This window comes from Zalophus californianus, chromosome 4 (genome assembly GCF_009762305.2).
Source record: "Zalophus californianus isolate mZalCal1 chromosome 4, mZalCal1.pri.v2, whole genome shotgun sequence".
Taxonomy (NCBI): Eukaryota; Metazoa; Chordata; class Mammalia; order Carnivora; family Otariidae; genus Zalophus; species Zalophus californianus.
In genome coordinates this window covers 70,590,518-70,615,719 of record NC_045598.1, presented here as the reverse complement: position 1 = coordinate 70,615,719, position 25,202 = coordinate 70,590,518, and the positions used below count along the sequence as shown (strand labels likewise).

Below are 25,202 nucleotides of genomic sequence, written 5' to 3'. Positions count from 1 at the left end.
TAAAGAAGAAATAGGATATCTAATGGCAGAAAGAGCATTCTAGACTAAGAGAAGAGCAAGTACAAGGGTCCTGAGGTAGGTCCATGTCTGATGTGTTCCAGAACAAAAACAAGGCCAATATGCTTGAAGTGATGGGGAAGATAAGGAATAATGTCATGTGCGCTTCATACATGTATATACATTTACATATACATACATGTAAGTGTATGTACACATATAGTCTGTTTCGATTTTGAAACAGTTCAGTGAAAAAAGTCATTGTGGATACACTGATTTAACCACTATTCACAGCTCTTCAACAGGTTTCTAAATACAGATAATTTCTCTATTAATTCTCTTTGTGTGTAATGATAGTAATACCCCAGTTATACCCTTTTCTCTGGGTGTCAGTGACACCTGGCTAAGTGACATCTGTTTCTACAGTACTTATTAACTGTTACATAGCATTATTTATTGATAGTATTAAGTTAGAAACTGGATCCATAACATGGACCAGAGTTTTTCACTTACAACTTAAATTTCCAAAAAACATTTTTCTCTGCAGAAAAAAAAGACTGCTTTTCAGGCACATTATAACATGACCACAAAATACTTGCCTTATAAATCCAGCTGAAATGAATTTGTTAACAACTTCTATTGAAATGGTATTTAGCTTATAGTTCCATGATCCTTCAGGGACATAGAAAACATGAAGTTCCACCAACTGAATAAATTGAGAAGAATGTCAGTTAAAATATTTTTAAAGTGAAAAAAATAACTGATGTCCTCTAGAATTTTAAGCTTAATAAACATAATTAAAATAAACATGGAATACATGTATCCTTCTGAACAAACACAGAAAACAAAATGAAGAGCCAAAATTTTGGTTAGTTGGCTACTTGGCACTTGGAGCACATCTTTTCCTTAAAAACAATGTCATAGACGTGGTCCTAGGGTACCCTAACATCTCTGAATACAGTGTTCTTTCTGTGGCTTGAAGTAAGAGTACGAGACCACCAAGATCAGTTTCTGCTTACCAACCTTTTCCTTTCCCCTGATCCCTACCTACTCAGTTCTGTTGGGGTGATCTTGTGGAATCCTTATACTTTACATATTGTCTCCCTAACATAGTTGTGATAAGTGCTAGTTCCTAGCAACTGCAAAAGTGTGAATACCGTGGTTTGGGAAATATTTTTGTTTCCCTGAATTCTAGGAAGAACCTATTCCTGATGGTTATAGGGAAGGAAATGGTTGTTCTTACATAGGTCATGTCTGTCAGCTTAGCTTGACTGTCCTTATAAATGCCACTTTCTTTTCTATTAGTGTTTTGTTAAACCTCAATTAGAATCCTTCTACTTAGAAGAATATTTAGATTATTACAACAGAAACAGAACAATTATAGCAAATATTCCTATCCTTTAGTCTAATGATGTTATTCATTGCATATTAAAATTTAAATGATTATGCTCTACAATATTAAATACCTGAGAAAAACTTTAAAAAGTTGAATATGACCTATCATTAAAAATAGAAATTTTTACAGGAGATAAAATTCATTTTTGAAATGAATGTTTTGCTCAAGTTGTTTTTATAGACCAAGTAAATTATTTCTATGCATTTGATACATGTATAGATCTGATGTGAAGTTTGCCATATTCTATATTTTGAACACCAGAGCATTTAAAATTCCCTAGCTATATTATACTATTCTTAGCTAACACTACACTATACTATTAATACTACAATATTTAATAGTTACACAATTATATATTTGCAAAACCTTCAGAAGACTTAATATGACCTTATCCTTTATATAGATGCATTAATAATTTACAGGATAAAAATATTTATTGAACTAAACACTTTACTCTGTTCTTATAAACCAAGTAAATTCTGTCAATATTTTTTATAATTCATGAACTATAAAAGTGTTTGTACAGATTTAATTCCTTAATTAAATGAGTAGGCAATACAGAGAAAATATAGTTAATAAAACATTTCTGTAAAATAATTTATAGTGAATTTGTATTTATTCATTCCCTCAGCAAATATTTACTGAATGTCTACCATGTGCCAGCACTGGTCTAGGCAACAGGAATATGCAGTCAATAAGACAAAGATCCTTGCCTGCGTATAGTTTTACATTCTAATGAGGTATCAGGATAAGAAGGGTGAGGCAAGTGAGGCACCTCAGATACAAAATTTAAGGCTGTACCAAAACCTCAGTAATCAAGATAAATAACATTAAAAAAAAACGTAACTCAACGCAAAAAATTTCATGATAAAATATCAAAAATTTAAATACAGAATTTAATACTACTATTAGAGCCTGAGGAAAAAGGAAAAATATGAACTTCAATACATGTTTCTTAAAAAAAAAAACACATTTCTTAATGGTCAACTTTTTCCAGAATAACCAAGTAGTTGAAAAAAATACTGAAAATTTCAAAAGTGTGTATTAAAATTCACAACATTATTTTAAGGTCAAATATTCTATTTATATCAAAACATGAATTTATTATAATTTTACCTTCCTGGCTCTCATGGAAGCAAGCTCATCAGTAATATTTTCATCAAAACTATTAAACATTTAAAAATATACTAAAAGGTATATTTAGGGGCACATATCTTGCCTTTTGCCTCAGGCTCCAAAATGGCTAGGCATAGCACTATCAGATTCTATTTCTATTTAAAATGTTGCTTTTATGGATCTTTTGCATCAGTTTTTCATTAAAAAAAATCTTGTATTGATTATTTATCGTAATTATGGAGGTTTTTTGTGTGTGTGCCCCCTAAATATTGCACCCAAGGCAAGTGACTCATTTGCCTCAGACTAGTCCCAGGCCTGTGAGGGACACAGACAATAACTACTAAATATAAAACACTTCTACATTATACAGCACATGAGAAAGGGCTAAGTACTGGGGAAAAGGATAAGAAGAGCAGGGTAAGGCAAACTGGAAAGATAAAAGGGGAAATAGGTTTCAGTTTTAAATAGTCTGGGCAGGTCTTATAGAAAAGGTGAGATTGAAGTAAAGATTGCAGGGGAAGAAACAATTAGCCAAGTGATGATGCAGAGGGAAAGAGTTCCAAGAAGAGCTAAAGCAAAGTTTTTTTTTGTTTTTTTTTTGTTTTTTTTTAAGATTTTATTTATTTGCTAGAGAGAGAGTGGAGTCAGGGGCAGAGGGAGAAGCACACTCCCTGCTGAGCAGGGAGCTAGATCCCAGGGTCCTGGACTGAAGGCAGACACTTAACCGCTTAACCAACTGAGCCACCGAGGCACCCCTAAAATAAAGGTCTTAAGGTGAGAGTGTGCTAGTATGACTGAAGCAGGGAACAGTAAGACATAAAGTAAGAAAAATGAGGAAGACAAGGAACAAAATAAATTGGGTTTTCCAGGCCATTTTAAGATCTTCCATTTCAGAAAATGGGAAGCCAATACAGAGTTTTAATAGGACATCTGACATTCATTTTAGTTTTATTTTAACAAGAAAAATTCTAAACATACATACAAATAAAAGGAATAATACTATGAATACCCAAATACCTACTATGTAGATTCAAAAGTTAACATCAGGCCACATTTACTTTCTCTCACCCTCTCTCTCTCTTTTTTAAAGGCAGACTGCCACATTGCAGCGCTTTATTTGGATGTGTCTTAAGTCTTAGAAATGGACCTTGAGAGCTTGTTTGGAGGTTCTAGCAGGGGAGCACAGCTGCTCATATACCCTTGACTGAAGAATGGTGCTCCTTTATTGGGGAAAGTCCTCCTCTTCAACCCAGCATGCAGCTTTGGGAGGGATGCACATGGAGCGGTGAGGGAGGAAGGGGACACCCACCTAGCCAGCCAGATCAGCCAAATCAACCTTGGCGATCAATGGGCTGACAAATGTTGCAGAGTGTCCTCACATCCTCTATCCCTTTCTTGATAAACCATTCAAAGTAAATTAGACATTGTGAAAATATACTTCTAAATACCTTGGCAGCCATCTTCTAAAAATAAGGATTTCTCCAACATGATCACAGTACCATTTTCACATTTAAGAAAATTAATAATCCCTTAATGTAAAATAATATCCATTCCATATTCAAATTTCCTCAATGTTTTTTCAATCTACAATCCAATCAAGGATAGCACTTTACAACTGGTTTGTCACATCCTTAAATATCTTAATCCGCAAATTCTTCCATACCTGTTTTCTTTTTCCCCTTCTTCATGGCATTAACTTTTTGAAGAGACTGGGCCAGTTGTTTCAAAGAATGTTTTGCATTCTGAATTTACCTTATTATCTCAAGATGTCATTTAACTTAATTCTCCAATCCCTTTTTTTAAAAACATAGTATAAAGATTTTTTTAATCATGAAAAGTGTATTCTTCAATCCCCATCCCCTATTTCCTCATTCCCCCAACCCCCCTCACCTCTGATAACCATCAGTTTGTTTTCTACAGTTAAGAGTCTGTTTCTTGGTTCGTCTCTCTCCCCTTTTCTTTGCTCATTTGTTTCTGAAATTCCGCGTATGAGTAGGATCACATAGTATTTGTCTTTCTCTGACTTATTTCGCTAAGCACTATACTCTCTATCTCTACCCATGTTGTTGCAAATGGCAAGATTTCATTCTTTATGGTTGAATAATACTCCATTGTATATAAAGACTTCTTCTTTATCTGGTCACCTACAAATGGACACTTCATCTGCTTACATAGTTTGGCTACTATAAGTAATGCTGTAATAAGCATAGGGGTGCATGTACTCTTTTGAATTAATGTTTTTATATTCTTTGGGTAAAGAGTAGTGTGATTACTGGATTGAAGGTTAATTCTATTTTTAATTTTTTGAGGAATCTTCATACTGTTTCCATGGTGGCTGCACCAGTTTGCAGTCCCACCAACAGTGCAAGAAGATTCCTTTTTCTCCATATCCTTTCCAACACTGGTTTCTTGTATTATGGGGTGATATCTCATTGTAGTTTTGATTTGCATTTTCTTGATGATGAGTGATGTTGAGCATCTTTTCATGTGTCTGTTGGCCATCTGGATGTCTTTGGAGAAATGTCTGTTCATGTCTTCTGCCCATTTTTTATTATTTTTTTGGGTATTGAGTTGTATCAGTTTGTTACATACTTTGGAACACTAACCCTTTACTGGATGTTATCTGCAATATCTTCTCCCATTCCATAGGTTGCCTTTTAGTTTTGTTGATTGTTTCCTTCACAGTGCAGAAGCCTTTTATTTTGATGTAGTCCCAATAGTTAATTTTTGCTTTTATTTCCCTTGCCTCAGGAGACATATCTAGAAAACTGTTGCTCTGACCGATGTCAGAGAAATTACTCTCTTCCAGGATTTTTATGGTTTCAGGTTTTGCATTTAGGTCTTTAATCCATTTTGAGTTTATTTCTGTGTATGGTGAAAGAAAGTGGTCTAGTTTCATTCTTTGCATGTGGCTGTCCAGTATTCCCAACACCATTTGTTGAAGAAACTGTCTTTTTCCCCACTGTATATTCATTCCTTGTCGAAGATTAATTGACCATATAATTATGGGTTTATTTCTGGGTTTTCTGTACTATTCCATTGATCTATGTGTGTATTTTTATGTCAGTGCCATACTGTTTTAATTGCTACTGCTTTGTAATATGACTTGAAATCTGGAATTGTGATTCCTCTAGTTTCGTTTTTCAAGATTGCTTTGGCTATTCGAGGTCTTTTGTGGTTCCATACAAATTTTAGGATTGTTTGTTCTAGTTCTGTGAAAAATGCTATTGGTATTTTGATGGGGATTGCATTAAATCTGTAGATTGCTTTGGGTATTATAAACATTTTAACAATATTTGCTCTTCTAACCCATGAGTATGGAATGGCTTTGCACGGTCTTGAATTTCTTTCATCAGTGTTTTATGGTTTTCAGAGTACAGGTCTTTCACCTCTTGGTTAAGTTTATTTCTAGATATTTTATTGTTTTTGGTGCAATTGTAGATGGGATTATTTTCTTAACTGCACTTTCTGCTGCTTTATTATTAGTGTATAGGAATGCAACAGATTTCTATACATTGATTTTGTATCCTGTGACTTTACTGAATTCATTTATGAGTTTTAGTTTTTTGGTGGAGTCTTTAGGGTTTTCTATATATAGTATGTCATCCACAAATTGTGAAAATTTTACTTCTTCCTTCCTTCTACCAATTTGGATGCCTTTAATTTACATTGTCTAATTGCTATGGCTAGGACTTCTGGTACTATGATGAATAAAAGTGGTAAGAGTGGACATCCTTATCTTATTCCTGACCCTGGGAGAAAAGCTGTCAGGTTTTCACCACTGAGTATGATGTTGGTTGTGAGTTATTCATATAAGGCCTTTATTATGTTGAGGTACGTTACCTCTAGATTTACCTTGCAGAGTTTTTAATCATGAATGGATGTTGTACTTTGTCAAATGCTTTTTCTGCGTCTATTGAAATGATACGGTTTTTATCCTTTCTCTTATTGATATTACATATGTTTATGGTTTTATGAATATTGAATTACCCGTGCATACCAGGAATAAATCCCACTTGATTGTGGTGTATGATTTTTTTAAACGTATTGTTGGATTTGGTTTGCTAATATTTTGTTGAGGATTTTTTTATCTATATTCATGAGAGATACTGGCCTGTAGTTCTTTTTACGGTGTCTTTATCTAGTTTTGGTATCAGGTTGATACTGGCTTCATAAATTGGATTTAGAAGTCTTCTTTCCTCTTGTATTTTCTGGAGTAGTTTAAAAAGAATAGGTATTAACTCTTTAAATGTTTGGTAGAATTTCCTTGTGAAGCCATCTAGCCCTGGACTTTTGTTTTTTGGGAAGTTTTTGATTACTGATTCAATTTCATTGCTGGTAATTGGTCTAGTCATATTTTCTATTTCTTTCTGCTTTAGTTTTGGTAGGTTATATGTTTCTAGGAATTTACTCATATAAGTTGTCCAATTCGTTGGCATATAGGTTTTCAAAATATTCTGTTACAATTGTTTGTATTTCTCTGGTGTTATTTCTCCTTTTGCATTAGTGATTTTATTTGGGTCCTTTTTTTTTTTTTTTTAATGAATCTTGCTAGAGGTTTATCAATTTTGTTGATCTTTTCAAAGAAACAGCTCCTGGTTTCACTGATCTGTTCTATTGGGTTTTTTTTAAGTTATCATTTATATCTATTCTAATCTTTATTATTTCCTTCCTTTTGCTGGGTTTGGGTTTTGTTTCTCTTTTTCTAGCTCTTTAGGTGTAAAGTTAGGTTCTCTGAGACTTTTCTTGCTTCTTGAAGTAGGCCTGTATTGCTATAAGCTATAAATTTCCCTCTTAGGGACCACTTCTGCTGCAACCCAAAGATTTTGGGCCATTGTGTTTTCATTTTGTTTCCATGTAATTTTTGTTTTCTTCTGAGATCCCTATAATGCAAATGTTATTATGCTTGATGGAGTCACTGAGTTCCCGAAGACTGTTCTCAATATGCATAATTTTCCTTCCTCTCCTTTGCTCAGCTTGGTTATTTTCCATTACTTGTCTTCCAGGTCATTAATTTGTTCCTCTGCTTTATCTAGCCTGGCATTTATTCCATTAAATGTATTTTTAATTTCACTTACTGTGTTCTTCATCTCTGATCTTTTAATCTCTTTCTTAAGGGTCTCACTGATGTCCTCCACTCTTTTCTCAAGTCCAGGAGTATGTTTATGATCATTACTTTAAATTCTCTATCAGGCATATTACTTATATGTTTTACTGTGGTATTTTGCAGTGGTTTGGTCCTGTTCTTTCATTTGGGAGAGATTTCTGTCTCCTCATTTTGTTTGACTTTCTATGTCTGTTTCTCTGTGTTAGGAAAGTCAGCTATTTCTCTTGCTCTTAACAATAATAGTCTTATGAAGAAGAGGTCCTATAGTGCCCTGCAGTGCAGTGTCCCATTCCCCAGGGCCTGGAGCTTCAGGGAGTGTCTCCTATGTGTGTTGCATGTGCTCTGCTGTTGAGTCTTGGCCTCTTTTTCCTTTAGTCGTCTGCAGAGGCTCTCTTTGCCTATTAGTATCATTTTGTCCCCAGCAGGAATGGGGTGCATTTTAACAAGGTGTGTGGTTATCTGCTTATGAAATAAGACCTGTTCCTGCTACTATCAGAAATGCATGAGTGAGCAGATTTGGTGCTGGCAGGGTTTGCACCAGTCTTCTGGGGGAAGAACCTGCAGCACCAGGTCTGAGACAAGCGGGACTGGGAAGGGCTAATCTGCCAAAGCATGAGGGCGCAGGGCTTGGTGTAAGCAAGTTAGGTAACAACTGGTTCCTACAAGTGGCCACTGTTTATTCTGGGGGTGGGGGAGGGAAATGGCACCTACCAGTAGGTGCCAGTTCCTTTGTTCCTGGAGGGGTCTCCTGGTGATCCCTGTGTCTCTGAGGTATGCTCTGAGATGAGCAAATCACTTTCCTTCCCCCACCGGTTTTCTAACTGCTGGTTCTACCTTGTATCTGCATGGGCTGTTTTGTGAGCTCTGTATGGGCAGGGCCTCCACTTCCTACTGCCCTCTGTCCTCTCCCAGAGCAGAGCCTGCTGATTTTTAAAATTCCAGGCTTTAAGTTGCACCGGTTGTTAGAACTCAAGAAATTCAGCCCCTCTCATTTACAAAGGCAAATATTACAGGGATTCGTCCTCCCTGTTCATGGGCTCCCTGGTGTGAAAATCTATTTTCCGCCCCCTCCCTACCACTGGTTCTCTGCCCAGTGAAGATGGCCATGGTCCATTTTGCTCTCAGACCATGTCTTTGCCCTTCCTAACTCCTTTGGTGTGGCTTTTTCCCTGCCTTTAGTTGAAGAGTCTGTTCTGCCAGTCTTTTTCATGTCATTTTCTGGGTTACTTACACTGATAAGAATGTTATCTAGTTGTATCCATGGAATGAGGTGAGCTTAGGGTCCTCCTATTCTGCCATCTTCCCAGCCAACCTCATTTCATAAGCATTTTTGAAATGAAGTCCTCTATCTCTCTGTACAGCCTTCAACTGATGCAAATTAGTCACCTAGGGGCATAAAACTTTATAAATGGTGCCTGTATTTCATATTGCTTCACATTAGGACACATATAATGTTATACTTGCAAATTTTGCTATGTTTAGTAACTATTAAAGGGATAATAGATTAGGTTGTAAGGGATAAGAAAATGGAAACTGTTAAGAAGCTATCAGAATAATTAAAATATGAGATGATGGTGGCTCACTCCAAGGTACGAGCAGTAGAGATGATGGGAAGTGGTCAGATTTTTTATATAATTTGAAGCTAAAGTCAGTACATTGGAAGTGAAGTTTAAGAAAGAAGTACAACTCCAGGGTATTTGGCCTTAGATAGTCAAAGGATGGATTTGCCATTACCTGAGATAGAGAAAGTCAAATAGAACATGTTTAGGGGAGGGGGGAAAAGATTCATAATTCAGTTTGAGACATGCTAATTTTAAGATGTTTACTGGCCATCCAGGTGGAGATGTCAAGTAGGCAGTTGAAAATACACATCTGTAGTTTGGGAAAGAGGACTAGATTGGGGATATAAATTTGGGATCCTTAGCATAAAGTTGGTATTTAAAGCTATTATACTGAAGGAGATCATCAAAGAGTAAGTGCATTTACAGAAGAGAACAAAGAGCTGGTTCCTGAAATTCTCCAATATTAAGAGGTCAAAAAGAAGAAAAACCAGCAAAGAAGACTGAAAATGAACAAGTAGAAGGAAAACCAAGATATGTGTATGCTAAAAGTGAAGGAATTATGTCAAAGAAGAGTGATCAATAGTGTCAACTGTTTTGCACAGATAGATCAGAATATGTGGGGTAAGAATTAAACAACATATTTAGTGATGTAGAAGTAAATTTAACAAGAGCAATTTTGGTGCAGTAGAATGAAAGTGATCACAGTTGGTTTAAAGAGAAAATGGAGAAGGTACTGAGGGTATGGAAAGGTATGAAATAGTTGTCTAGAACAGAAAAGTGAGTGAGCAGAAGATAGTCTGTTTGCCTACCAGCAAAAGGTTCTAGTTTAGATTCATGGTCATGACTTTAAAGTGAGAACAGTCTTCATGTTGGTATACTTTTTTTCCAGTCACGTTCCATTGCTGGCATGGGTATAGCATAGGTGAAGAATTCAATAAACCAGGGTTTTTGTTTTGCCAAGCAGTATGATGAAATGAGAGAGAGGCAAAGAGTCAAAAGTATAAGCAAGAGAGTAATCAAGACTGCTCTGTGGTATTTAAGCTATGGAGGGCATCACAAGGTGAAGAATTAAAAAAAAAAAAGTGATAGCATCAATGCACTGGGGGTTCCAGTACAATCAGCTAGAGATAAAAGAACTGTAATAAAATAACTATAATCAGACAATGAGATACACAGTGGAGTTAATATCTAAAACTTTATACAATCCATATTTTTTCTTCCTCAGAACTCTTCAAAAGCAATGTTAAGCAAGTCTTTCTTATATTTTAGTTTAAAAGATTTTCTTACCTCTGAGGAGGAAGGTCGGCTTGGACTGAGGGACATATTCACCAGTGTCTGAATGGGGTAATTATCAGTTGGAATTCTGTGGTTTTTTTTATCTTTCTTCATTTAAGTAGTATTTATAAAGGTTGTAACAGATTTTTGACTTAAGATAGCATTCCACTCATTTCTGGTTTCTGATTCATTTGAAAGTGAAAAGAAAAACACAGAAGGCTTTAAAATAGACCAAAAATGAAAACTTAGGAACGTATACACTCATTATAGTAATTTGAAAAGACATATTACTAGTAAGTAGGACTGGGAATGCAATAAAATGAACATATATCCCATACAACTAAATAGAGTGCTAAGTTATATTATGATAGAATTGTGATCAGGGCATATTTTACTATTCTAAACAATTCATTTTCTCAAGTTTGAAAATTAAAGTTAAATATATATGGTATTTTACATAAAGTAGAACTATGCTTCTGGAAATGGAAAGACTAAATTTGTACAAATGGCTATAGAATGATGAAAACCATTTTACCACATGTATTTCTTCCTAGGCTTGGATACCTCAATAATAAATGTGAACAATTATTCCAGATGAAAATGCCAGTTTTTAAGTATTTTAAGCTATGTTTGTGTATTGTTTCCTGTATTTTTCCTCTGAGGATTTATAACAGTTTACAAGAAAACACAGTAAAATTTAAATTATATAAATATATAATAAAAATTAAAAAATAAGGGAGCTGAATTACTGTAAAAAAGAATTATCAAAGTTGGACAATCCTTAAGGATACAAAAAGATAGCGATACCAGAACAGAAGCCTCTCCAAGATTCCAAAGCATTGCTCCATCTTGATTTATATTAAATTAGTGAGTAAAAAAAAAAAGTGTATAATTTCTGTAATTTGGTACTGATTACGGCTTTATGAAATCATACCAGAGATCACTAATTGTTCTAATGGTATCAAAATTTAAAAATTATATCCTGGGACAAAACATCTTTTATTTTTTATAAAAAAAAATCAATGAAACAAAGAGTGGGTCTTTGAAAAGATAAACAAAATTAATAAACTGTTAGCCAGATTCATCAAGAAAAAAGGGAGAGGATTTAATTATATCAGAAATGAAAGAGAATAAACTTCATCACAGAAATACAAAGGATTATAAAAGACTACTATGAGAAATTATATGCCAACAAATTGGACAACCTAAAAGAAAGAAATTCATAGAAACAATACAATACGCCAAGACTGGATCAAAAAGAAAGAAAAAATCTGAACAGACTGATTACTAGTAACAAAATTCAATCAGTAATCAAAAAGGTCCTAACAAACAAAAGTCAGGGCACCAGGTAGATTCACAGGTGAATTTACCAAACATTTGAAGAAGAGTTACTACCCACTCTTCTCAAACTTTTCCAAAAAAACAGAAGAGGAAGGAAAACTTCCAAATTCATTCTACCAGGCCAGCATTACCCTGATACTAAAACCAGACAAAGACAATACAAAAAAGGAGAAAATCACATCTTCTACAAGATGTTAACAAATGAATTTCAAAATTTAAAACAATCATTTACCACAATCAAGTAGGATTTATTCTAGGGATACAAGGGGGGGTGCAATATTCACAAATCAATCAACATAGTAAGTCACACTAATGAGAAAGTATAAAAACCATATGATCATTTCGATAGATGCAGAAAAAGCATTTGAGAAAGTACATCCATTCATGATAAAAACTCTCAACATGATAGGTTTAGAGAACATCAACATAATAAGGCCGCACATGAAAAAGTCACAGCTAACATCATACTCAATGGTGAAAAACAGAGCTTTTCCTCTAAGCTCAATAACAAGACAAGGATGCCCACTTTCACTGCTTTTATTCAACATAGCATTGGAAGTCCAGGCTGCAGCAATCAGACAAGAAAAAGAAATAAAATGCATCCAAACTGGTAAGGAAGAACTTAAACTGTCCCTATGTATAGATGACATAATATATATTATATATAGAAAACCTTAAAGACTCCACTAAAAAACCGCTAGAACTGATAAATGAATTCAGTAAAAGTGCAGGATACAGAATTAATAAACAGAAATCTGTTGTGTTTCTATACACTAATAATGAAGTACCAGAAAGAGAAATTAAGAGAACAGTTCCATTCACAATTGCACCAAAAGAATAAAATACCTAGAAATAAGCTTAATGAGTGGGTAAAAAAACCCATACTCTGTAAACCATAAAACACTGATGAAAGACATTAAAGATAACACAAAGGGAAAGATACTGCATGCTCATGGAAGATTTAATATTATTCAAATGTCCACACTACCCACCCAAAGCAATCTACAAATTCAATGTATTCCCTATCAAAACATCAACAGCATTTTTTATAAAACTAGAAGAAATAATACAAAATTTGTACGGAAGCACAAAAGATCTGAAATCGCCAAAGCAATCTTGAGAGAAAAGAATAAAGATGGAGGGATTACAACCCCAGATTTCCAGATATACTGCAAAGCTGTAGTAGTCAAAATAATACGGTACTGGCACAAAAAGACACACATAGATCATTGAAACAGAACAGAGAGCCCAGAAATAAAAAAATGATTATATGGTCACTTAATCTACAACAAAGGAGGCAAGAATATACAATGGGGGAAAAGAGAGTCTCTTCAACAAATGGTGCTGGGAAAATGGGACAGTGACAAAAAAAGAAGGGAAAAGAAACTGGACTGTCTCCACCCATACACAAAAATAAACTCAAAATGGATTAAAGACCTAAATATGAGACCTGAAGAAAACATAGGCAGCAATCTCTCTGACATCAGCCTTAGCAACATTTTCCTAGATATGCCTCCTCAAGGAAGGGAAATAAAAGAAAAAATAAACTATTAGGCCTACATCAAAAAAAGCTTTTGCACAGTGAAGGAAACCATAACAAAATGAAAAGGCAACCTACTGAATGGGAGAAGATTTTGGCATATGATATATCTGATAAGATGTTAATATGCAAAATACATGAAGAACTTACACAATCTACACCAAAACCACAAATAATCCAACTAAAAAATGGGCAGAGGAACTGAACAGATGCTTTTCCAAAGAAGGTATATAAATGGCAGTAGACACATGAAAAGATGCTCAACATCACTAATCATCAGGGAAATGCAAATCAAAACCACAATGAAATACCACTTTACACATGTCAGAATGATTAGAATCAAAAAGACAAGAAACAAGTGTTGGTGAGGATGTGGAGAAAAAGAATCACCCATGCACTGTTGGTGGTAATGCAAGTTGGTGCAGCCACTGTGGAAAACACTATGCAGGTTCCTCAAAAATTAAAAATAGAAACACCATACGATCCAGTAATTTCACTGCTAGGTATTTACCAAAGAAACAAAAACTGATTCAAAAAGATATATGTACTCCTATGTTTATAGCAGCATTATTTATAATAACCAAGATATGGAAGCAACCCAAGAGTCCACTGATAGATGAATGAAGATGTGGTATACATACACACAATGGAATATTACTCATTACATACACACAATGGAATATTACTCAGCCATAAAGAAAGATCTTTGGGGCGCCTGGGTGGCTCAGTCGTTAAGCATCTGCCTACAGCTCAGGTCGTGATCCCAGCATCCTGGGATCAAGCCCCACATCGGGCTCCCTGCTCAGCAGGGCACCTGCTTCTCCCTCTCCCACTCCCCCTGCTTGTGTTCCCTCTCTGTCTCTCTCTGTCAAATAAATAAAATCTTAAAAAAAAAAAAAGAGATCTTGCCCTTTGCAACAACATGGATGGAACTAGAGGGTATTATGCTAAGTGAAATAAGTCAGACTCAGAAAGACAAATACCATATGATTTCACTTATATGTGGAATCTAAAAAAGAAATGAACAAGAAACTAGATGCTTAAATACAAAGAACAAACTGATGGTTGCCAGAGGACCATAAAGAGATGAGTGAAATAAAGGGGATTAAAAAGTACAAACTTCCAGTGATAAAATAAGTCATGGAAATAAAAAGTACAGCATGAAAAATATAGTCAATAATATTGTGATAACATTGGTGATAGATGGTGAGTATACTTATGGTGGTGAGCACTGAATAATATATGAAACTACTGAATCATTATGTTATACACCTGAAACTAATATAATATTGTATGTTAATTATACTTCAGTAACAAAAAACAATCTGATATTAAAAAATGGGCAGAGGAGGGTTGCCTGGGTGGCTCAGTCAGTTAAGCATCCAACTCTTGATTTTGGCTCAGGTCATGATTTCAGGGTCCTGAGACTGAGCCCCACTAGACATGAAGTCTGCTTAAGATTCTCTCTCCCTTTGCCCCTCCCTCTGCTCACATTCTTTCTCAAAATAAATAAAATCTTTAAAAAAAAATGGGCAGAGCACCTGAACAGGAATTTTTCCAAAGACAATGCACAGATGGCCAACAGACATATGAAAAGATGCTCAACATCACTAATCATTAGAGAAATCAAAACAAGGAGATACCACTTCACACCCCTCACGATGGCTAGTTTCAGAAAGACAAGAAATAACAAGTGTTGGCAAGGATGTGGAGAAAAAGGAATTCTCATGCACTGTTGGTGGGAATATAAACTGATGCAGCCACTATAGAAAACAGTATGCAGTTTCTTCAAAAATTAAAAATAGAAATACCATAAAAAAATAGAAATGCCTACCATCCAATAATTCTACTTGATATTACCCAAAGAAAACAAAAACACTAATTTGAAAAGATATATGCACCCCTGTTTTTTTTTAAGATTTTATTTACTTATTTGAGAGACACAGAGAGAGAGAGAGAGAGAGAGAGAGAGCGCGAGAGCGCGAGCATGAGGAGGGGGAGGGGCAGAGGAAGGAGGAGAAGCAGACTCCCCACTGAGCAGGGAGCCTGATGCAGGGCTCCATCCCAGGACCCTGAGCTCATGACCTGAGCCAAAGGCAGACTTTTAACAGACCGAGCCACCCAGGTGCCCCCTACGAACCACTGTGTTTATTGCAACATTATTTACAATAGCCAAGGTATGGAAGCAACCCAAGTGTCCACCAATAGATGAGTGTATAAAGAATATGTAGAATATTACTCAGTAATGGAATATTACTCAGCCATGAAAAAGAATGAGGTCTTGCCCTTTACAACATGAATGGACCTAGAGGATATTATGCTAGGTGAAATAAATCAGAGAATGACAAATACAATATGATTTCACTTATATGTGGAATCTAAAAAACAAAGGAACAAACAAAACCAGAAATAGACCCATAATTTTAGAGAACAAACTTATGGTGGCCAGAGGGAGGGAGGTTGAGAGGATAAGCACAATGGGTGAAGGGGAGTGGGAGGTACAAGCTTCCAGTTATGGAATAAGTCTCCCAGATGAAAGGTACAGCATGGAATATAATCAATGGTACTGTAATAGCATTGTATGGTGACAGACGGTAGCTATACTTGTGGTGAGCACAGCATAATGAATAGTTGTCAATTAAAAAAAAATTCTGGGAAGCTTTATTATTTCATTATGAAATTAGTAAACAGGGGCACCTGGATGGCTCAGTGGGTTAAGAGTCTGCCTTCCGCTCAGGTCATGATCCCACAGTACTGGGATCGAGCCCCACATCAGGCTCCTTGCTCATCAGGAAGCCTGATTCTCCCTCTACCTCAGTCTGCCGCTCCTCCTACTTGTGCTCTTTCTCTCTTCGTCAAATAAAATCTTTAGGAAAAAAAATGAGGAAACAAGAGGCTCGGGGAAGTTAAAGTGGCTTGCCTAGGAATACCAAGGTAAGTCGTAGTGCCAGGACTTATACCTTGGTTTATAACCCTAGTCATTACATCTATCGTATGAATTAATATACTAAAGCACATTGTACATTTTTAAAAAATGATTTAAACCGTTTAGTAAATAAGTTAGGTTTTATTTGTCAATTAGGGAAAATTATATGTGGATTTTCTCACCATACAAAAAATCTGTAACGTCTTAGTGATTAAATTATTCCCGTTTATTGAAAACATCAGTGTATTTGTTGATGTACTTGAATCGCTGCATAGGAAACACTTGTTCTACGTGCTGTGCCACAATAAATACGTTTCCATGGGTGAAACACACTTTGCCTGAGTCTATTTCGCTTGATTAGATCCCAGTTTCTCTCTCCAGAAACTCCTCTGAAGGTCAATTTCAGGCAGCAGGTAACGAGTTACAACTGAAATGCAGAACAAACTTTCCCGAAACACACACATGTTGTATTTTAAGGTATAAGCGTTAATCCCCCAAATGAAATGGGTAACAAGAGATGGGTGTAATCTTCAGCAAGTACCTTGGCTTGTTCACAACCTCTTCGAGAAAACCAAGAGGTAAGAAGCGAAAGAAGCCAAATCCTGGGAAGCGCTTTTCCCTAGCAAAACAGCACCCCTGCTCCGCCGCCGTCGCCCCGCTCCTCCCCGGTCGGTTACAGCAACCTACGTGCCCTTTTTCGGCCTCAGGGGTCTGATGGCGCGAAGCTGGCTGAGGACTGGCCGCCCGTTCAACAAACTCGAGTCACTTAAGAGACATGTCTCTAAGGAGACAGGGTAGGGTATCAGTGACTCGCGCCCGGTACTTCTGGCTCCTATACACCTCGGCTGGGTCCTTGTCTTCCCTCAACCTCTGCCACCAACGCCGTCAGGAAAGCTAGAACCTCCTTGTCAGCCTGCCACCACGCCTTTTATAAACTCCCTCAAGCACCTGACTTCCCTCACCAGTCCTCTTCAGGGTCCCCCTCGGGTCTTGGCGGCTAATGACAAACTTTTTTTTTTTTTCTTTTTTACCTTTCCAAAGTCGGCCTCTCGGGAGAGGAAGGAGAAGATGGGCGTCCGGTCGCGCTCGCGTCCAGCAGCTACTCTGCCCACAGTCCGCTCCGCCCCTTCTCGCTCCCTTCTCCCCCTCCCTCCGGCTCCGCTCCCCGCCGGGGTGAGGAGCTGGAACTGAGCTCGGAGGAGGAGCGCGCATGCGCGCCGCGGGTGGAGCCGCTGGGCAAAGAACCGGAAACTTAAGAGACAAAGTTCCGAGCCCCGCCCCCCGCCGCGCTGCCCCACCGTCTGGCCCAGCGGACCCACGAACCGACCGATCCACGCACGGACGAATCTGCCCGCTCTTGAGAGCGCCATGTCTGGTTCCTCCAGCGTCGCCGCTATGAAGAAAGTGGTTCAACAGCTCCGGCTGGAAGCCGGGCTCAACCGCGTGAAGGTGAGCGGGGGCGGGCGGCCGAGGGGGAGGGGAGGGCGGAGGCGGAGGGTGGGATCGGGAGGCCGAGGTGGCTGGGACTGGCTGCACTCGCGTCCGGCTCCCGCTTCCCTTGGGTAGGGCGCGCGCTCGGCGGCGAGGCTCCGGGAGCGGCCAACTTTAAAAAAGTAGGGGCGCGGGTCGGCGCTGTGGCTTGGGGTACCGGTTAGTGCGCCCTTCTGCGGCCAGGGCTTTCCAAGGCGGCTGGTCCCGGGGCTGAACTGCGGCTTTCCGCATTCCGTTCGCCCTTCTCTCTCCCTCCCTCCGCAGTGACTCCGTGGCTGGCTTGGGCAACAGCTGCTCCTCCGCGCGCCGTCTGCACCCTTCCAGTCCTCAGCTTACCAGACTCCACCCTTTCTTTTCACTGGACAGTTTTATCTTTTAATTCAGAACAACCAATTTTCTTTTCATGTCAAGAACGTTCCCAAACCCACTCCTTTTAGTACTAGATTCTTACCTCCAGCTCTTCTTATCCACCGAACACATACTTGAAAACGAATTTTTGCAAACGCAAACTTTAGGTTAAAGAAGCGTGTTTGTTTTCAGAACGTTCCCAGTGTCTAAGGTACCCACTGGTGCCCTGTACAACCTCGTACAAAGCGTGCATTGCATACCTATTTGGCACAGTTTGCTGGGATCCGACCTTGGGAATATCTACTGGTCTGCTCTATCTTACTGAACAGGGTGGACAAGTTTTATTTGTTTTGCCGACTGGTTAACGCTGACCTTGGGCGTTTACTTTGGGGGAAAAAAACCTTTTGTGTGTGTTGGTAGGATAACCTGACATTGACATGCTATTCCAAGTTTCTCCTGATTTTTAAAATCCTAAATGGATTGGCTTCTTTCTGGCACAGGTCAGCTTACAAGTGAAACTCTTGTAATTAAAAAAAATGAAACAGAAGAATATAAATCATGCACTCCGTTGAAAAACAGCCAGTTTCCAATATGACTTGATTGTGTACTTATCGGGCTAGTCTTTACTTCTCCCTGAAATGTTCTGTGGAGTAAGACAGCCTCCCATTTACCTATTTCCTTAAATAGAAATGTCAGGGACCAGTTGTGGTCACCTCAGGACGGGAGGGAAATTCCCATCAGTTTTGGTGTGGGATTCCCCTCCTTAACCCCTGGCCTTAAGTGCTGTAGACTCCATTGTTGTTGGAGTCCATTTCTCTCATATCCAGATACTTCATCCCAGTGGTTTATGGTCACTCTTGGCTGGATTTAACTCTGAAATTTGTTTCTTAACCAACCATTACATTATCATTCAGGTGTGCCTTTACCATAGTTGGAGTGGCTCAGGAAAGAAAAAAATGGGGAGGGGTATGGGAGGCAAAAGGAAAAAAAAAGTTTGGTTGAAAGCAGTTAAGTGTTCAGTAGGAGTACTTAGCCCTTGTCTCAAAAGAAAATGAGATGGAAGTCCTCAGACTAAAGTACTTGAGGGTTTACCATGAAAACCTCAGCTACTCCAGTAACTCTCCAGAGTGATGCCTGTTCCCTATACTTCATTTCTTCAGGAGGCTTCTGGTCAGGAGCCTTAAAGCCACCATAGGTGATTCGGTTTTAGAGTTCTCATTTCATCTCCTGCTAGGGGCTGTAGCAAGGAAGGGAGGGCATCCCACCTTGAGACTTTAAATGAACTTTTCTTTAAATCTGTTGTAAAATGTGGTTAGTTCGATTTTATTTTGTGTGCCTATTTTATCCATGACTCTGCTAGATGCTTTTTTGGGTGTTCTTTTATTTTTAAACTAGCCAAGTTTACTGTTAAACCTTTGTTTGAGTACAGTTGATAGAAATTTTCACAAATGCTTGACAAACTCTACCATATGTAGGGTGATATACGTTGTTTCGCCAACCCAGGACAGTTTTGAGTGAAAGAGGGCAGTAATAATTATGCCAGGATTATAGGGTTTCAACCTCCTGGATAGTGATTATTACAATGCTTTAGGGGCTAGCAGTTTGTTTTGAGTTTTAGAGCCTTTGTCTTAGTTCTCCCCACTGCTTAGAATTCTGATTGGTTTCTCACTGATAGTTACCTGGCTGGTTCTCTTGTCTTTGAGATCTCAAGTTTAAATACCACCTCCCCAGAGACACCTTCCCTTAAGGCACGATCTTTTCCAAAGAAAAAAGAGTATTTTCCTCTGAACTGTCTGTATTTTCCTCCGAACTGTCACCTCCGTAACAAGGACCTGGCTGTTCTTAGGTATTCTCGGTGCCTAGAGTATATTTGGCACATACTAGTGCTTGAGAAGTTTGTAAAAGGGAATTAGTTAAGTTGGAGCCTGCCTCCCTTTTAGGCAGAAAATTAATACTTTATCCTTACTGCTAGTTAATGTGAATGAAACCAAGTTTTAAGATTGTGCAAAATGATACCATGCATACTCCCCACTTTAGCTACACCTTCCTTTACACCTTCTTTTGGTGGGTAAACAGGGCGGCCATTTTTTGTAGCACTTGGTATCAGGTATTTACATTATATTTTAACACAGTTGCTAAATAAACCTATGGAACTCAGTTACTCTGGACTGTAGTATAACCCAAACATACAAATAGATTTCAAGACTTGAGATTCATCTCAGGATCATGTATCCTTTTACCAGGTAAATGTCTGGGATACAGCAGTAATCTGCAGGATTTCTTCTTATAGAGGGTATTTGTGATGCTCTTACCTCCCTTTCATAGGCAAATGCCCAGCCGGACTGGACACCTGCTCTCACCCTCCTTGGGGATAGTTGAAACTGAAAATAAATGATTATTTTTCCCATCTTCCTAAACCTCAAGACTGAGGATATTGTATTCATTTGGTACATCTTTTAGTTATTCATGTTCTACATTTGAACCATTCGGTTCTTTATTTTGGTATTCTGCATCACCTTATCAGTATACAAATAGTAGACATTTAAGTGATAATTCCTTAAGTCCTGTTTGAGTGGCATTGTATATGTATATGAAAATTGTTAAAATCACATTTAAGCAAACAGACTGCTTTTTAAAGGCAGGCTGCTCAGTGAAGTTATTAAAATAATTTGAAGTCTGCTATCAGCCTTTCAGTCACATGACATTAAGCAGAAAGCAGTCACTGTTTAGTTTCGTAACCTTAAACAGCAATGGTACATAATACCAAAACAATGAACTGAATGGTTCAGATTTAGAACATAATGTTCATTCACAGTAGCATTTTTCCAATAATATTGCTTTCAAGACAAAATAATAGTTGGCTAGAATTTTAACGCCTTTTGTATCTAGTGTACAGCTTTTAATAAAAATCATTGAGGCCCTGAAGGTGGAATACCTCTGAAGATTATTAATAAACTAGCAAGATAGGTTTTATTTTGCAGATGTACTGAATCATTTGATGCTTTTAATAAGCAAGCAAAAGAAAACATAAACTAGTCCTCTGTACATGTAGTGTTTTGAGTATGAGCTCAGTATATATATGATTGTTGACTTTCAATTAGTATGTATCTTTTGACTTAAGTGTTTATAGGGGCGCCTGGGTGGCTCAGAATCTTTAAAAAGAGAGAGAGGTATTTATTGCAGGTATTTCAAAGATTTGACGAAAACCTTCATTAAAACATTCTCGCTGTGATTCATCAGTCTTACACAATTCACAGTGCTCACCATAGCACATAAAAAGAAAAAAAAGATCATAGGAAGGGAAAAATGAAGGGGGTAAATTGGAGGGGGAGACGGACCATGAGAGACTATGGACTCTGAGAAACAAACTGAGGGTTCTGGGGGGGGGTGGGGGGATGGGTTAACCTGGTGATGGGTATTAAAGAGGGCACGTATTGAATGGAGCACTGGGTGTTATGCCTAAGCAATGAATCATGGAACACAACATCAAAAACTAATGATGTATGGTGATTAACATAATAAAATAAAATTTAAAAAAACATTCTCGCCTCTTCCCACTACCCTCTCTTTGTCTTATACAGGTTTCCCAGGCAGCTGCAGATTTGAAACAATTCTGTCTGCAGAATGCCCAACACGACCCCCTGCTAACTGGTGTATCTTCAAGTACGAATCCCTTCAGACCCCAAAAAGTCTGTTCCTTTTTGTAGTAAAATGAATCTTTGGATGGTAAGTTGCCTTAATATTTAGACAGTTTTAAAAAAATCTGCAGTGTTTATGGGGATGATTTTTAAATACTACCAACTGATTTGGATTAATCCTGATGTCATTTCTCTAATAGAACCCAGCTATAACGCAGCATAGCAAAGAATTGGGAGTTGGGAATGTAAGAGAAAATCAAGAGATCATTGAATAAACTGACATTTGTAGTGGGGAATAACAGGTTTTACTCTTTATTCTTGTTAAGTAAAGATAGAACGAGAGAAATGAAGTGTATGAGTTCATGGTGGCAGGCAGCGGATTTGACTTCAGAAGATTAAGAAACTAAAGAATTTGCTGGTTTAAGGCATGTGTCTATATATTAATCTGTACCTTCCAGATCAAATGTCAGTGTGTGCAAAAGTATAGAATGTTAATCCAAGAGAGTTGTGACCAAAAAACATGCTGTGGAGAATTTAAAGTGTAATCCAAGGGTGCTTTTATAAATACGCGGTACTTTAGTCAGAGGGTTTACTCACCTGTACTGACCTCTGAGAAGCAACTGTAAAATAATAGTGCTTTAAAAAAAACTGTGTGGCACACACCCTTTACAAACATTCTAACTCCTCAAAGTTCAGGAAGCTGCTTCCTAAAATACCGTGTGACATAGTTGTGCCCTTTCCAGTAAATAAAATGGTTAAATTGGTTAAGATTTTGAAACACCAGAAACCACCTTTGAGTAACAGGTTTCCCATGAGGAAGTCATTCTTTTTAACAGCTTAACACGTTCATTTTGGAATAGTTAATAGTTCTTTGACTCTAGTAATATTAATTCTTCATGGCAGTTTTTAGAAATTTCTTTTTATGGCTTATTAAAGATTCTTTTTTAACCTCTGTTCCCGTTGTATTCACTTTACAAAGGGGTTTATTTTCATTTGATATAAAATACTGTTAAGAAGCCTGGCTTCTTATCTGGCTGTTAACGGTTTCATTTCACAAGAGTCTGCAGATAGGTGTTTAAATGACTTGCTCAAAGTTATAAATATAGCTAGGATAAGAACCCAAATTTCAGAGTAAAATAATTGCTACTAATCCTGGCGGTATAATAAAACAAGTTTGTAGGTATGATTTGAAACACCTTGGTCCAGGAAAAGGACATTTGGATGTAAAAGCATTTCTTCTCAAACTTGAATGTATCTGCAAATCACCTTGTTCAGAAGCAGATTCTCAATAGGTCTGAATTCTAGGGGTGAACCACTTCTTACAGACTCCCAGGTTATATTGATGCTGGTGGTCCTGGGTGGCCCACAGTGAAATGGCCTGGATGCAAAGAATCTACATGTCAGTCTTTCACATCTTTTAAAAATATATAGTTTTGATCATTTAAATTAAGACAACATAATTTAGTAGTAGATAGAGTACAAGGAAAATAGAAATTACCATGATCAGCACACTTAGAAGCAATCACTGTTAATAGATTAGATTTCCTTTTAAGAGGAAGAAATATTTATGGGCAGGTTTACAGACAATAAGGATCATAGTATGTAGTTTTTATTCTGCTTTTAAAAAAAACACTTGAATTTTCTTTAAAAATTCTTTGTAAACGAGATTTTCAATGGTTATGACTTAAACATCATTAAATATTGAGGTTTCCAAGTTTGAAGCTACACTGAGGCAAACATCTTGGTACTCCTGTGTATAGTTTACCTGTTTCCTTAAGATCGATTTCTTAAAAGTAAAATTATTTAGGGGTGCCTGGGTGGCTCAGTTGGAAGCTTCTGACTCGATTTCAGCTCAGGTCGTGAGCTCAGGGTTGTGGGAAAGAGCCCCGTGTTGGGTGGAGTCTGCTTGTTCCTCTCTGCTCTCCTCCCCCTGGCTTAAAGCTCTCTCTTCCTCACTCTCTCTCAAATAAAATCTTTAAAAAATAAAAGTAAAATTATTCAATAAGGAATGACATTTAAAATTTAATGACACTTGATAACTAGGAGCAAACTTTCCACCTGGACCTTGAGAATGCTTTTTTTGTTGAGCTCTTGCTAAACAACCCTCATTTTCTGCCTATTTAGTTTTTTAAATTTGCATTAATTCAGATGTTAATCGAGGTTAGACATTTTGTTTTTTCATCACTGATTCTGTTTAAGCTTCTTGAACATTTTTGTTATAAAATATCAGAAATTTTCAAATAAGTAGAGAACCATTTATCAAAAAATTTTTTAAAAGATATTTTTTCTACCTTTCCATATAACTTACTGTTTTTTAGGAACAACTACTGTATTATTTTTGAGATTTGTGTTGATCCATGTAAATTGTTTTAACTGCTGTATAGTATTTAACAATATGTATAAATCCTGGTTTATCTTTTCCCCTATTGCATTACATTTAGGCTCTTTCAAGTTCTTTGCTGTTAAAACATCACTATAGTCAATATCCGTGTACATGTCTCTCTTTAAGCGTAGGTTTATCTAGGTAAATAGAAGTGGGATTGCATCTTTTACCTTAGTAGATGGAGCCAGACTGCTCTCATCAATGCTAACTGCTCATTTTCCAGGGATGTTCAGATTTTTCAGAATTTAAGAGAGTTTTACATTAACTTTTTTTTATTAGGACATAGAGTATCTTTGGGAGTGATCTTGGCAAGTTAATCTTTAAGTCTGTTGCTTATAAACCAGAAGTGATTTGTTCTTCAGAGTGGTTGTGAAAATTAAGAGGAAGTTACATTTTATACATCAGAGATCTGTTTCTCATTTTTTCCCCCTAGAAACCCTGCGATATGTCTGCTTTAAAAAAACAGAAAACAAAACAAAACTGGCTTAGTTGGGGGCACCTGGGTGGCTCAGTCATCTTGATCTCATTGGTCCTGAGATCGAGCCCCAAGTCAGGAGTTTGCTTGGATATTTTCTCCCGTGCTCCCCCCCCCCCCCCCCAGTTGCGCACACACCAGTGCTGGCTCTCTCTGAAATAAATAAATCTTTTTAAAAAATAAAACAGGCTTAGTTTAATTGAAAGCACTTTATAAGCTCATATGCAAATGTATGCCCTTAAAGTAATAGATGTATTACTTTCCAGAAAAAACTATTGTGCTTTGGTACTGTACCCTAATTCACTCTTTCTTTTCCATTTCAGGTTTTCTAAACCACTTTTCATGAACCAGTGAATATCAAAGGAGAATTAAATTTGAAGCCTGTACAAAAGCTTATTATCCCTGTAACACGTGCCATACTATATAAACTTCTACTTTTGTCAGTCCTTAACATCTACCTCTCTGAATTTTCATAAATTTCTATTTCACAAGGGTAATTATTTTATATATACACTGGCAGCAGCATACAATAAAATACTTAGTGTAAAAGTTTTTTGGTTAATTACTGGTATTAAATAGACTATTAATGTATTTTGAATACCTAAGA

At 37.3% G+C, this 25,202-nt stretch overlaps 2 protein-coding genes across 10 annotated transcripts in view; one reads left to right on the top strand and one right to left on the bottom strand.

The window, feature by feature from the left end:
* Positions 1–17,662, bottom strand: part of SPATA1 (spermatogenesis associated 1) — a 48,117-nt gene extending 30,455 nt beyond the window's left edge. For 6 of the 9 annotated variants that reach the window (XM_027623878.2, XM_027623871.2, XM_027623901.2 and 3 more), the window contains exons 1-2: positions 17,292–17,662; positions 597–703 (exon numbers count right to left, since the gene is read on the bottom strand). In XM_027623878.2, the coding sequence (XP_027479679.1) occupies positions 597–703; positions 17,292–17,630 (446 nt within the window). In that variant the 5' untranslated portion in view covers positions 17,631–17,662. Of the gene's footprint in view, positions 1–596; positions 704–10,465; positions 10,636–16,442; positions 16,688–17,291 lie in introns of all 9 variants that reach the window. The other 3 variants (XM_027623918.1, XM_027623905.1, XM_027623910.1) reach the window with 2 other exon arrangements.
* On the top strand, positions 17,555–25,144 carry GNG5 (G protein subunit gamma 5). The gene is made up of 3 exons (XM_027623952.1): positions 17,555–17,709; positions 21,681–21,825; positions 24,919–25,144. Exons 1-2 carry the CDS (start codon positions 17,629–17,631, stop codon positions 21,804–21,806), a joined length of 207 nt encoding a protein of 68 aa, XP_027479753.1. The 5' UTR covers positions 17,555–17,628; the 3' UTR covers positions 21,807–21,825; positions 24,919–25,144.
* Positions 25,145–25,202: the final 58 nt, after the last annotated feature.

What these genes read in the sequence shown, in the direction of transcription:
- GNG5 (XM_027623952.1), top strand. Translation starts at nt 17,629, where the DNA reads ATGTCTGGTTCCTCCAGCGTCGCCGCTATGAAGAAAGTGGTTCAACAG. An exon ending in CCGGGCTCAACCGCGTGAAG is followed by an intron (nt 17,710 to 21,680) that starts GTGAGCGGGGGC and finishes TGTCTTATACAG; the next exon opens with GTTTCCCAGGCAGCTGCAGA.